This window comes from Panicum virgatum, chromosome 8N (assembly GCF_016808335.1).
Source record: "Panicum virgatum strain AP13 chromosome 8N, P.virgatum_v5, whole genome shotgun sequence".
NCBI classification, from domain to species: domain Eukaryota; kingdom Viridiplantae; phylum Streptophyta; class Magnoliopsida; order Poales; family Poaceae; genus Panicum; species Panicum virgatum.
Window position 1 is genome coordinate 41,912,649 of NC_053152.1, and position 12,864 is coordinate 41,925,512.

The window sequence follows — 12,864 nt, forward strand, 5'->3', positions numbered from 1 at the left end:
GCTGCGTGTATTTTGTAAGAAATATCTATAATGCCCATAAAATGTTCATATAGAAAATGATTGTAAAACACTTTACTATTCAGGAATTCACTTGTTAATTGCCATTTTAAAAAGAAAAAAAGAATCATTTTTTTAATCTAGCACCATTAATAAATAAAATGTTTATTGGCAAATAATGTTTGCACTACCATTAACAAATAAAAGGTTTCCTTGCCATATGCTTGTGGGCCCTATGTCATTGAGAGGGATTTGCAAACAAAACAGAAAAAGGAGAGATCAGATTTCGCGAGGCAGTGATGCTCCAATTTCACGAGCAGCGGTGGACCTCTTCCTTTCTTCTTCTTTCCCGGTCGAAACAGAGCAGAGTAGCTTCCGCTCGCCGGTAAAATTCGCAGGCCACACTCCACCTCCAGTTGATTCCCCTCATCCACGGCACCACAACCTTCCTATATCCATCCACGACCAAGCCCTAGGCGCAACCGAGCACAACCTCAATGGGAATCACGGATCTTGCGATCTCCATTGCCGTCAGTCATCCGAGCTCCGCCCACAGTCGAACTCCTGCCCATGGGGAGCTCGCGCCGCCGCTGGGGGGAGAAGGCGCTACTTCCCGTGGTGAGCTCGCGCCACCGCTGGGGAGCAGGCGTGGCTGGCCATGAGGAGCTTGCGCTACGCTGGGGGAGTAGGCGTGGTTGGCTGTGCGGACCTCGCGCGACCGGCTATGAGGACCTCCTGGAGCAGGGCACGTGGAGTGGAGGGGAGGTAGGGCGCCGGACTAGGAGCCGCCGGGCAGGTGGAGCGACGCCAAGCGGGTGGAGCGCCGGCGGCACTGGGCGTTGTCGCAGGTGGGAGTGGGGAAGGGGCAGTCGGAAGAGAAGAAAAGAACGAACCAGTACAACATAACCTATGGCAGTGGGTAATTTTGACGAAAGTTTCTCAGTCACAACCGGAATAAGTAGGGTGTGGGAGTTGCTGCGAAACTTGAACCAGCAGAAAGCTACTTTCAGCTGTGACTGTCGGTGGAAGTTAAGCGCTTTGGTTGGGCTTTTGACTTTTTTGAGAAGCCACGGCAGGTTGGAAGCCGAACCAAACAGAGCCTTAGTCTGATCTAGAGAGACTAGCTCGATAGTTCAGAAGTGTATCAGGTGTCTTTTCTCGCTCGTTGTCCTCCTAGCTGCTACCTCTCTAAGGAGTTGAGCCTCTGTCTATCACTCGGTCATCGACTGGCCATTTATCCTATCAATCTATCTGGCTTACCCCCATCTAGTTAGTCAGTTGATTAAGCTAATACGGTTATCATTCGATTTACGATACTGTTTACCATAGTGCTTCCCTGAGAAAAAATACGATACCCTCGAATACTCCAAGGTGAAGTGCTACAACGGTGATTTTGTGCGCTTGCAGAATATATATTCTATTGGGCATTAAAAATGCCAACATACTCTCAAACACTTGTGAAGCTGTGATATGTGGAACACGGGGTGTACTCCTGTGAGTTCCTCCGTAGCTGTAGCTTGCATGCCAAATCCCCAACTCTTGCAATGACCGGGTACAGACCCACGAATCTAGGGGCTAGTTTTCCCCTCACGTGAAACCTCTTGGTTTCGCGAAGCGGTGATACTTTCAGGTAGACGTGGTCTCCAACCTCGAACGAGAGTTCCCTCCTTCTTTTTTCAGCGTAGTTCTTCCGCCTGCTCTGGGCGGTCTTCAGATTTTCACGAATCTTAGCTACACTCTCTGCTGCTTCTTCGATGGCCTCGGGTCCGAAGAATTGTCGCTCTCTAACTTCTGACCACATCAACGGTGTTCTACACTTCCTGCCATATAGTGCTTCAAATGGTGACATCTTGATGTTGGCCTGATAGCTATTGTTGTAAGTGAACTCTGCGTAAGATAGGCTTCTCTCATAGTCCTTTCAATAAGACAATAGACACACTCTTAGTAGATCCTCTAGAACTTGGTTCACTCTCTCTGTCTGACCATCTGTCTATGGGTGGTACGCGGAGCTGTACTCAAGGGTTGTCCCTATAGACTCGTGCAGACTTTTCTAGAATCTAGTAGTGAGCTGGGTGTCTCTATCTGATACAATGCTCTTGGGTGCTCCTTGCAGCTTCAAGATGTTATCTACATACAACTCTACCAACTTACCAACTCGGTAGTTCTCTTTGACCGGTATAAAGTGTGCCACTTTGGTCAACCTATCTACTATCACCCAAATGGCATCATATCCACTATGGGTTCGGGGTAAGCCCACTAAAAAGTCCATGCTGATATCATCCCACTTCCATTCAAGTATGTCCAGTGGTTTGAGCAGTCCTGCCGAGCGTTGATGCTCTGTCTTTATCCTTCTGCATACATCACACTTTGCTACGTATTCTGCGATATTGGTCATCATATCTCTCCACCAGAAGTGGTCTCTGAGGTCCTGATACATCTTCGTACACCCTAGGTGTATGGCATACTTAGAGTTGTGGCCTTCTCATAGAATCTCGGTACGAATCTGCTCATCTTTTGGGATGCAGATGCGTTCTTTCAGCCACAAGGTGCCTTGTTCGTCAACTCTGAAGTCGGTAGCTTTGCCTTGTCTTAGGAGTGCCTTCACTCCGCGAATCTCTGGGCATTTCTTCTGTGCTGCTCGAATGCGATCCTCCAGATTGTACTTCACTATCAACTCGTGTAGCTGCCCATGTTCAACAATCTCGAGTCTCAGCTTTTCTAGCTCTCTACAAAGCTCTAGTTGTTCGGCACGTACCATCAGGTTGCTATAGTAGTTCTTCCTGCTCAAGGCATCTGCCACAATGTTGGCCTTGCCCGAGTGGTACTGGATGTTCAGATTGTAATCTTTGATCAATGCTAACCACCTTCTCTACCTCATGTTCAATTCTGCTTGCGTGAAGAAGTACTTCAGGCTCTTGTGGTCTGTATAAATGTCGCACTTGTTTCTGATCAGATAGTGCCTCCAAATCTTCAATGCTTGTTCTACTGCTGCGAGCTCGAGGTCGTGGGTTGGGTAGTTCTCTTCGTGCTTTCTCAGCTGTTGTGAAGCGTACACGGCCACTTTGCCTTCTTGCATAAGAACACAACCTAGACCTTGACGAGAAGCATCACAATGCACAGTGAAATCCTTGCGAATATCCGCTAGGGTAAGGATCGGTGTAGTCGTGAGCTTGGACTTGATTTCTTGAAAGCCGGCTTCGCATTTTCCAGACCAGACAAATGGAACTCCATTCTTGAGCAATTCTGTCATTGGATTGGCGATCTTGGAGAAGTTCTCGATGAACCTTCGATAGTATCCTGCCAATCCCAAGAAGCTTATGATGTCGGTCACGTTCCTGGGTTGTTTCCATTCTGAAATGGCCTCGATCTTGGCGGGGTCCACGGCAACTCCGTCTGCTGTCAGAACATGTCCTAGGAATGCTACCTTCTCTAACCAGAACTCGCATTTGCTGAACTTGGCGTATAGCTAGTGCTGCCTTAGCCTCTCTAGCACGATCCTCAAATGCTCTGCATGCTCTTTTGCGGTTTTGGAGTAAACTAGAATGTCGTCAATGAATGACAAACTTGTCTAGCTCTTCCATGAATACCTTATTCATCATATTCATGAAATAGGCAGGCGCATTAGTGAGTCCGAAGGACACCACATTGAATTCATATTGCCATACCTAGTCACGAAAGCGGTTTTTGGGATATCGCTGGGTCGAATCTTCATCTGGTGATATCCGGATCTTAGATCGATCTTGATGAAGAACTTGGCCTTTCTAAGTTGATCCAATAGGTCATCGGTCCTGGGTAGTGGGTACTTGTTCTTAATGGTTACCGCATTTAAGGAGTGGTAATCGATACACATCCTCATGGAACCATCCTTCTTTCGTACAAACAACACTGGGGATCCCCATGGAGATGTGCTAGGTCTGATGTACTGTTTCTCCAGCAATTCCTTCAGCTGCTTCTTGAGTTCTTCCAACTCTTCTACTGATATCCGATAGGGTCGCTTGGCAATCGGGACGGTGCCTGGCACGAGGTCAATCACAAACTCGATGTCTCTGTCTAGCGGTAGACCTGGTAGCTCCTCCGGAAACACATCCAGGTACTCACACACTATGGGTACTTCGGAGAGTGACTTCTCTCCTAGGTTGTTCAAGTTGTAGATTAGAGGGGTGCCTTTTGCACTTAGAGGTTCAACCTCTATTTTCCTTCCACAAGAATGCTCTAGAGTTACTAATCTAAGCGAACAAGAGATTACCCCTTTGTGGGCTGTTAGCCAATCCATCCCTAGAATGACATCTATCCCATTCGACTGTAGCACAGTCAAGTCTGCCGCAAATGGCAAACCCTGGATCATGATCTTTACCCCTTTGCATGCAAATATGCACTTTTTATCCCCTAAGGGTGAGCTAGTGACTATGGGTTTCTCTCTGAGGGTCATGGGGAGGGAGTACTATCTAACAAACTTGGTAATCACATAGGAGCTAGTTGCTCCGGAATCAAACAACACCAGTGCTTTATTGCCATTGATCATGAACTCACCAGTCACAACGTCGGGCACCTCTCTAGCTTCTTTTGCAGTCAAGTGGTTGAGACGGCCATGATCGGTGGTGCGGGGTGCTTGAGCTGGCCTTCCAGCTGTTCCTGGGGCGCGAGCGGGCATCTGGTTCTTCTTCTCGGGGCAATCGTACGACTTGTGGCCCGGCTTCCCGCAGGTGAAGCAGGTGAACTGCGGGGCTCCACTGTTACTCCTCCGAGCTGGCTGCTAGCGAGGGTAGCCTCCTCCTCCTCCTCCTATGCGCTGTCCTCCAAAGTTCTTGTTCTCGGTGTGCTGGTTGTTCCCTCCGAAGTTCCTGCTCGGCTGGCTGGGGCCTCAGTGGTAGCTGTTCCTGAACTATGTCGGTGGTGCACTCTGAAACCTCTGGGTGCTTATATCGTGTGGCTGGTGGTCTCTCTTCGTCTTCTTCTGACGCTGGCGGTCTTCCCATCCCAGTCGTTCCTTCTCCACGGCAATGGCACGGTTCACCATGTGGCGAAGCGAAGGGTGGTCGCTTCCCGCCACGATCTGGCGTATGCTGTGGTGCAGTCCGCGATGGAACCAGAACTGCTTCTTCTCGTCAGTGTTCACGTCATCGTGGGCGTACCTCATCATCTTGGTGAAGTGGCGCTCGTATTCCTCCACCCTCATGGTTCCTTGCATCATGGTACGAAACTCTTGTGCCTTCTGGACGAGCACTTGGCGGGGAACGTGCTGGTCTCGGAATGCCCTGGCAAACTCATCCCAAGAGATCTGAGCTGGGTTCGGGTGAGAGTCACAATAGCTATCCCACCAGGACTTTGCTGGTCCTTCTAGCTGATGGACTGCGAGCGCGACGCACTCCTCGTCCGAGCAGTTGGTCAGATCCAGCTTAGTCTCGATGATCTTCAACCAGTCGTCAGCATCCATGCGGCCTTCTAAGTAGCTGAAGGTAGGGACTTTGAGGCGGATGAACCTCTCGATCTTCTTCTGTAGATCTTCCTCCTGAGGGCCATGGAGGTGTCCGCCGTTGTTTCCCTGATCGGCCACTTGAGCCAAGCGCTGTAGCAGCTGGGTCTGGGCGGCCATCACCTCCGTGAGGTTGGGCGGCGGTGGTGGCAGAGCTTGCTGCTGGCGGCTGTTGCGGGCTCCACACCTTGGCTGCGGGGCGGCGTCAACCTCGACTTCAGGCTCGTTCTCCTCATTCTCGTGCTCTTCGGCTGGTGGAACTGTGGCTCGGCCTTTGCCTCGCCCGGCGGCGGGGGCAGGCACCTGGCCTTGTCCCGCGGGTCGTCCACGGCCTCGTCCTGGGCGGCTTCCTCGAAACGGTTCATCAGGCGGTTGGACCTTCGGATGGACATCCTCTGAATACAGAGATAGGAAGAAAACTAGTTTAGCGTTAGGGGTTAGTCACATAATATGGAGTATATATGAGTATACTAAAAACATAACTTTTAATAATATGGGTTCACTCATGATGAAGAACCAATTAAGAATGTTTAAACACCATGATTAAGATCGAATCACTCATACAGCAGTAAATTAATATGTTACAATAGTTCCTAGTGTTATCCCGAGGCTAACTCCTAAACCTTGGGGATCTCACACCAACACACGCTCTAAGTACATCATAGACGGACTCAAGGCATGGTAACTCTACTACAACTCAACGCATCTGACACACACACCGAGTACAACTCAACCAAGAACTCACTCCCTAGGTTACACAATCCCTACTTCGTCCTGGGGTGCTTGCTGAAGGGTAGTATTCTCTTGTCCTTCTCGGTGTAGTGGAGGGGGTAGATCTCTCTGAGCGTCTCTAGACTCGCTAGAAGCTCCTATGTCTCAATCATCGGGGGCAAGCTCTTGTAGGGGCACTTGTGCAGCCGTAGCTCTAATGGAGTCAGCTGAAAGTCCTCTACTCTCACAGGTGTCTGATCCTCCTCAGGCAGCTTGCTCTTTAGCGTCTGGATCTCGTAAACTCTCATGGCGTCGGAGATCTTCCAAGACTCCATCATCCTATTGGCCTTCTCGCGGAAGTAGACGGTGGTACGTAGCAGCGCGGTGAGGTTGGCCTGGTTCTCTTTCAGACGAGTCTTCATCTCGTGGTACTTGTCGTAGGTGGACTCCATGTACTCCTGTGTCGTGATGATCTGGAACAGATCATCGTCCTGAGAAAGTAGCTTCGAGCACTTCGTCTCTGCGTTGAGAACCTGCTCCTTTAGCTTGTCCTGACTCCGGAGAAGTTCCCTCTTCTCCTTCCTCCAGACTGTCCTCTCTGCCCGAAGCTGCTCTAGCTCCGACTCGGCCTTCTGAAGCCTGACCTACTGGTCGTAGGCAAGGTTTTCCATTCCGGAATTTAAAAAAAATCGGTGACCACCGAAAAATGTGAAATATCGGGACAAATTCAATAAATTTAATTTTTTTAAAAAAAAATTGCAGAATTTCACTAGAAACTACGTCTAGTCCACCCTATATCATAATTGTATATAAGAAACAAACAAACAAGACCATTTCACATGTTATAGCCAGATTAGATAGCTTCAAGCATCTCAATATGTCAATGACTCATCAATCCTAAATGCAGTACCAGACTAAAGTGTCCCCACAAAATACAGTCCATATTACAGTCCCTAGTACATGCTTGAAGCACAGAGCACCAATGTAGATCCCAAATGAACATCATTTCCATTGCAAAATACAGGAGCGCACATCAAACCCAAAAAATAGACTTGGACAAAGAACATGCACCAACTAGGAGTGTTCCTGCCGCATCTGAACCAGGAGGCCTACAAAATAGACATGAAAATTTTCAAAATCTGAAACAAAAAATGGCCTAAGCATGCTCTTGCTGTTGTTAAAACAATACTTTGCATTTGTAGGCCTTGTTTGGTATAAATTCGACAAACTTTCTATTTACTTCTAATGATCATAGCATATATGAAAGAGGAATTTCTCATCTTGAACATGTAAGAGGCTCACATAAAAAAAATCTTTTACTGTGCATCAAATGAAAACTGAGCAAGTGTTAAAAGCATTGTAAAGTAACCTTTTAGAGTTCGGAGACAGCCTTGAGAGTTGGCTTCTTCTTCCTAGTTGATCTTGTACGGATAGAGCAGCTTGGCCTTCCAATTGTAACTCCTGAACGGTAGGCTGCACCACCACCACGGGCTCTACGTCCACTACTTCCAGCGCCTATCACAGATCATATTTTTCAAAAAATAAAGAAACAAGCAAGATAACAATAATCAGTTCTTGAATTTGATTGAAACTCAGTAACTCACCATGCTTTTTTGCTGCCTCACCAAAGGCTATACCACCACCAGATTGATCTCCCCCCACATCATCAGCACCTATGCAGCAAATAAGGAAAAAAATTATGTTGTTGACCATTTATCAGAATTACTCAAGCTAATAGAAACTCACCATCACCATCCTCTTCAGAGGCGGAGCTGCTGTCCCCTGTCTCAGCATACACAGGGCTACCATGTGTAGAATCCGACTCATAGTCATCTACGAATTCTTCCTCATCATCCAATCCCACCTTCCCTTTCTTCTGACCACCATTTCTACCAAAACAAAGCTTCCTCTTGAATGCAGCCACTTCTTCTGGTTGCATCTGTAGCTCATCAATGAGGAAGCCACCAGGTGTGATTCAATCATCATCATAGTCATCATATTCATCCAGAATTGGTGCAGATTCAGTCATGGAGTTGGACAGCCAATCCATAATTGGATTCTCTTCATCGAATAAGGCAACATCCATCATCATGCTACATGGATCTACCTCCTTGTGTTGTTGAAGGTTCTGGAAATCTATTTCAAACTGTTGGATAGACAACTTTAAGTTATAATGCACATATAATAGCTTATGCAGCTTCTCATAACCTAATCGGTTTCTTAATTTAGTATGAACTAAAGCAAATGTGCTCCAATTTCTTTCACACCCACTGGATGACATGCATTGTGAGACAATGAGTTTTGCAAGTTTTTGTAATTCTTTGCACTGTCCTCCGTATTGAGTCCACCATTGAGCTGCAACGAACTAAGAAAATTAGCGATTGCACAATAAAAACATGCAATCTGATCTGTCCAAGAAATAATACACTACCTGCTTTTGTTTGACCATGAAGTGCCGAACTCCGAGCCTCAATTGATCCAAACAACAGTTTCTTTTCACAAAAAATTGAGAGTCCTCCCAAGGCACTCTGCCCACTTTCCGGTCTCGTATCTCAACTGTCGGACTAACTTGCTGCGGTCGTGGAGGGTACAGTGAACTCGCTTGGCCTCGTCGACTGTAGTCTCTGCCAGGGCGTCGGTGTCGAACAGGTACGAATCGGTGGTGTAGGAAAACAGCTCATCATTGTCCTGCTCCGTAGGTGGCTCGGAGATCATCTCCGGGCGTGTAGCCTCTCTGTCCTCTCCTGGTCAAACTCCTCGGGGCACTAGGCTGAACTGGCTGTCTTGGAACTTGCTCTCCCAGAAGTGTGCTAGCATCCTCTTGATCATCTTGTAGGCGGCTATCTGAGCACACAAAGCCTCGTCGGTGGAGAGGGCGGTGACGATCTCATCGGGGAAGGGTATGGTGGGGTCGGTCTTCACTACGAGCATGGCGGAGTAGCAGCAGTGCTCGGAGGTGTGCTGGGACATGATGGTGAGGCCAACGAGGTCCTGGCTGATGCCAATTTGCTTCAAGATGCTCTCAAGCCAGACAACAGCTCCAGTCCAGTAGCGTTGGTAGGTGTCGATGAGGGAAGGTGAGGTAGCAGAAACGGCGTTCGAAGCAGCGTCCATCTGCGCGAGGACGTAAGCAAGGTGTTAGCGTTAGGTAAGTAGAAATTTAAAATTAGAAAAGTAGAGTAATACAGAGAAAATATTATTTTTATAGTTCAAGGGGGCCATATAAAGTATTTAGAATTGTTTGGAGAGTCCTTTGCCTAACGACCATTGCTAGGGCTTGGTACTAGGGGCAAGCATGGCCCTGATGCCAACTGAAATGAACCGGGTTCTCGTATCGGCGTGATAGTCCCTGAATCAGACGCTATCATTACTACAGAATATGCCTTTGTTCCAAGCCATTTGTCCCGGCAGCCTTTGGGCCTGGGACAATATGTGGCTTTTATCCCGGGTCCAACGGCTAGCCGGGCCAGCGGGGGGGGGGGGGGGGGGGGGGGACAGGGGCCTTTTGTCCCGGTTGGAGGCACCAACCGGGACAAAAGGGTGGCCTTTTATCCCGGTTGGTGGATCCAACCGGGACAAAAGGCCGGCGTAGCCTTTTGTCCCGATTAGAGCCACCAACCGGGACAAAAGGCCCCCCTTTTGTCCCGGTTGGTGTCTCCAACCGGGACAAAAGGCCTTGGCCCCCTTATCCCCTTCCCTCTCCCCCCGCCCGAGCCATTCAGCTCACTTGTTTCTTGCTATTCTTGGGTCGGAAGAGAGGAGTTCTTGCTCATTTCTACACCACATTTGTGAAGATCTTTGATTCCCCGTCCATCCATCGGCGCTAAAGGTTTGGGGCTTGTTTTTCTCTTCTTCCTTGGCTTGTATAGCTCATTTCATGCTTTAGAAATAGAGAAAATGTGTAGCTAGCTCATTTCTTGGACATTTAGCTAGATTGTATATGTAGGTGTGATTTTGTTTTAGATTTAGATGAGTATGTGGATAGTAGAAATTTTTAGAATGAGTGTAGACACTTCATGTGATGTACTTGTATATATGACCATATTGTGGATAGTTGATTTTTGTATTCGTGAATGAATTAATGAAATGAGTATATTAGAATTTTTTGTATTATGAATGGATTATTTTGACACTCTAGTGATGTATTTATTCAGGCTCACATTGAAAGCATCTAGAAGCTAAGAAAATCTTTATTTCGAAACAAGTATACGTCGTTAATCTCCATCCAACGGTAATGGCACTACCTTTCGGGGATACACGATGCGCTATAAGGACGTCGCGAATCGGTTGGTCGCATCACCAGCACTTCCGATTGATAAGAAGACAGCATTTGACGCAGTCAGCATGGCCGTTGTTGTACTGAGAGCATATCAACGAGCATGCTGCCTATGCCAGGTGCTGTGCCTATTAATCGTAAATGTTGGTGCTGCGACTGGCCGATTGGTGACATCCTTGTACCGCACCGTGTCCCCCCGAAAGGCAGTGTCATCACCGCAGGGTTGAGGTTACTGACATATACATTTTCAGAAATAAAGGTTTATTTTTCTTTTAGAGGGTTTCTGGATATTGAAAAGAGTGTACTCCTGGAACCGAAGGCTGTCAAAGTAATTAGAAGTTATAGAGATTTCTTTCAATTAATTAGAGATTTCTTGAGGATTAATGATACATTTTGTCTTTTTATATGATTTCATTGTTATTTGCAAGAGTTATTAATCTGATCATTGTAATTGTAATAGTAAATAATTTTTGCATTGTAATGGTAAGAATTTATAATTTTGTGGAAAATAAAGGTATTTTTCAGTAAAATATGGCTTCAGCAGCTGGAGGGAGTGGCGCCGGTGGGGGTGATCGTTGTCCTTCTGGAGAGAAGGGCACAACTCGAGTAGGTCGTCGGTCCAAAAAACCTAGTACTTTTCATAGGGCAGCGCTCCGTTATTTGGATAAAGAATATAGAGAATGCATGGTAAGGAGCGAGGAACCTCCGTTTGATCTTGAGGATTTATTGCGGCGTTACGGTTTGTCACCACCAAACTCGGAGGTTTCAGCTCCGCCATCTTCTTCTGCGCCAGCAAAAAATCCATTTGAGCATTCTGCATTCCAACGCAAGGACGGTTGAAAACCTATGTGTTGTTGTCCGAATTTTTTAGTTTCATGTATAGTACTCCTTTGTTAAGTTCTGTAATGGATTAAGTACTCCTTTTAATTAATCAAGATGTATGATGGATATTGCATATCTTTTAATTATTCATGTTATGTTACATTTAGTTTAATTTAGGTTTGATATATTTTATTTATTCGATACGTGTAAAGAATTCAAATCGATTTATTTAAAATGCAGATGGACCGGCAATGGATGTACAATGCTGATCGACGTTCGAAAGAATTCATTGATGGCCTGTATTATTTTTTGTCTGTGGCTGAGGCAAACAAGCAGAATGGTTTTATGTGCTGCCCGTGTGTTCATTGCAACAATAACAAGGATTACTCATCTTCAAGAATCCTACACAGCCACATTTTCGCAAATGGTTTCATGGAGAAGTATGTTTGTTGGACGAAGCACGGAGAACAGGGGGTTACCATGGAAGACAATGAAGAAGAAGATTTTGACGACCACTTTCCCGGGAATGCTGGAATCGGTGCATTCGATGACGATATTCCCATGGAAGAGCCCGAAGTAGATGTAGCAGAAAATGATCCCAGCGATGATCTGGGGCAGGCATTGCACAATGTGCAGGCAGACTGTGAGAGTGAAATGGAGAGGTTGAAGTTCCAGAAGTTGTTAGAGGACGACCATAAGTTGTTGTACCCAGATTGTCAAAATGGATTGAAGAAACTTGGCACCACCTTGGAGTTGCTGCAATGGAAGGCGACAAATGGTGTATCCGACAAGGGATTTGGTGAATTACTCAAACTTGTTAAAAAAATGATTCCTAAGGACAACGAATTGCCTGCCACAACGTATGAAGCCAAACAACTTGTTTTCCCTTTAGGATTGTAAGTGCAAAAGATACATGCATGCCCCAACGACTGCATCCTCTACCGAGGCGAGTACAAGAATTTGGATGCATGTCCCGTATGCAGTGCATTGCGTTACAAGATTAGAAAAGATGATCCTAGAGATGTCGAGGGGGAGCCTCCCCGGAAGAGAGTTCCTGCGAAGGTCATGTGGTATTCGCCTATAATACCACATTTGAAGCGTCTGTTTAGAAATAAAGATAATGCTAAGTTGATGCGATGGCACAAAGAGGAACGCAAGAAAGACTCGATGTTGAGACACCCAACTGATGGGTCGCAGTGGAGAAAAATAGATAGAACGTACCCTGAATTTGATTTGGATGCGAGAAACATAAGGTTCGGTTTGAGTACGGATGGCATGAATCCTTTTGGTGAGATGAGCAGTGGTCATAGCACTTGGCCTGTGACTCTTTGTATGTATAATCTTCCACCATGGCTCTGCATGAAACGAAAGTTCATCATGATGCCAGTGCTTATCCCGGGTCCAAAGCAGCCCGGAAATGACATTGATGTGTACCTAAGACCATTGGTTGAAGAACTCTTATTGCTCTGGGGCGATGAAGGTGTACGGATGTGGGATAAATACAAACAGGAAAACTTCAACCTACGAGCATTGCTGTTCGTAACGATCAATAACTGGCCTGCTCTTAGTAACTTGTCAGGACATT

At 46.7% G+C, this 12,864-nt stretch overlaps 1 protein-coding gene across 1 annotated transcript; it reads right to left on the reverse strand.

Annotated features, from left to right (window-relative positions):
* Positions 1–7,007: 7,007 nt before the first annotated feature.
* On the reverse strand, positions 7,008–8,267 carry LOC120686379. The gene is made up of 4 exons (XM_039968580.1): positions 7,928–8,267; positions 7,786–7,854; positions 7,551–7,696; positions 7,008–7,290 (listed from the first exon to the last, which is right to left on the reverse strand). The coding sequence occupies exons 1-3, from the start codon at positions 8,118–8,120 to the stop codon at positions 7,554–7,556; spliced, it is 405 nt and encodes a 134-aa protein (XP_039824514.1). The 5' UTR covers positions 8,121–8,267; the 3' UTR covers positions 7,008–7,290; positions 7,551–7,553.
* Between the last annotated feature and the right edge of the window lie 4,597 nt (positions 8,268–12,864).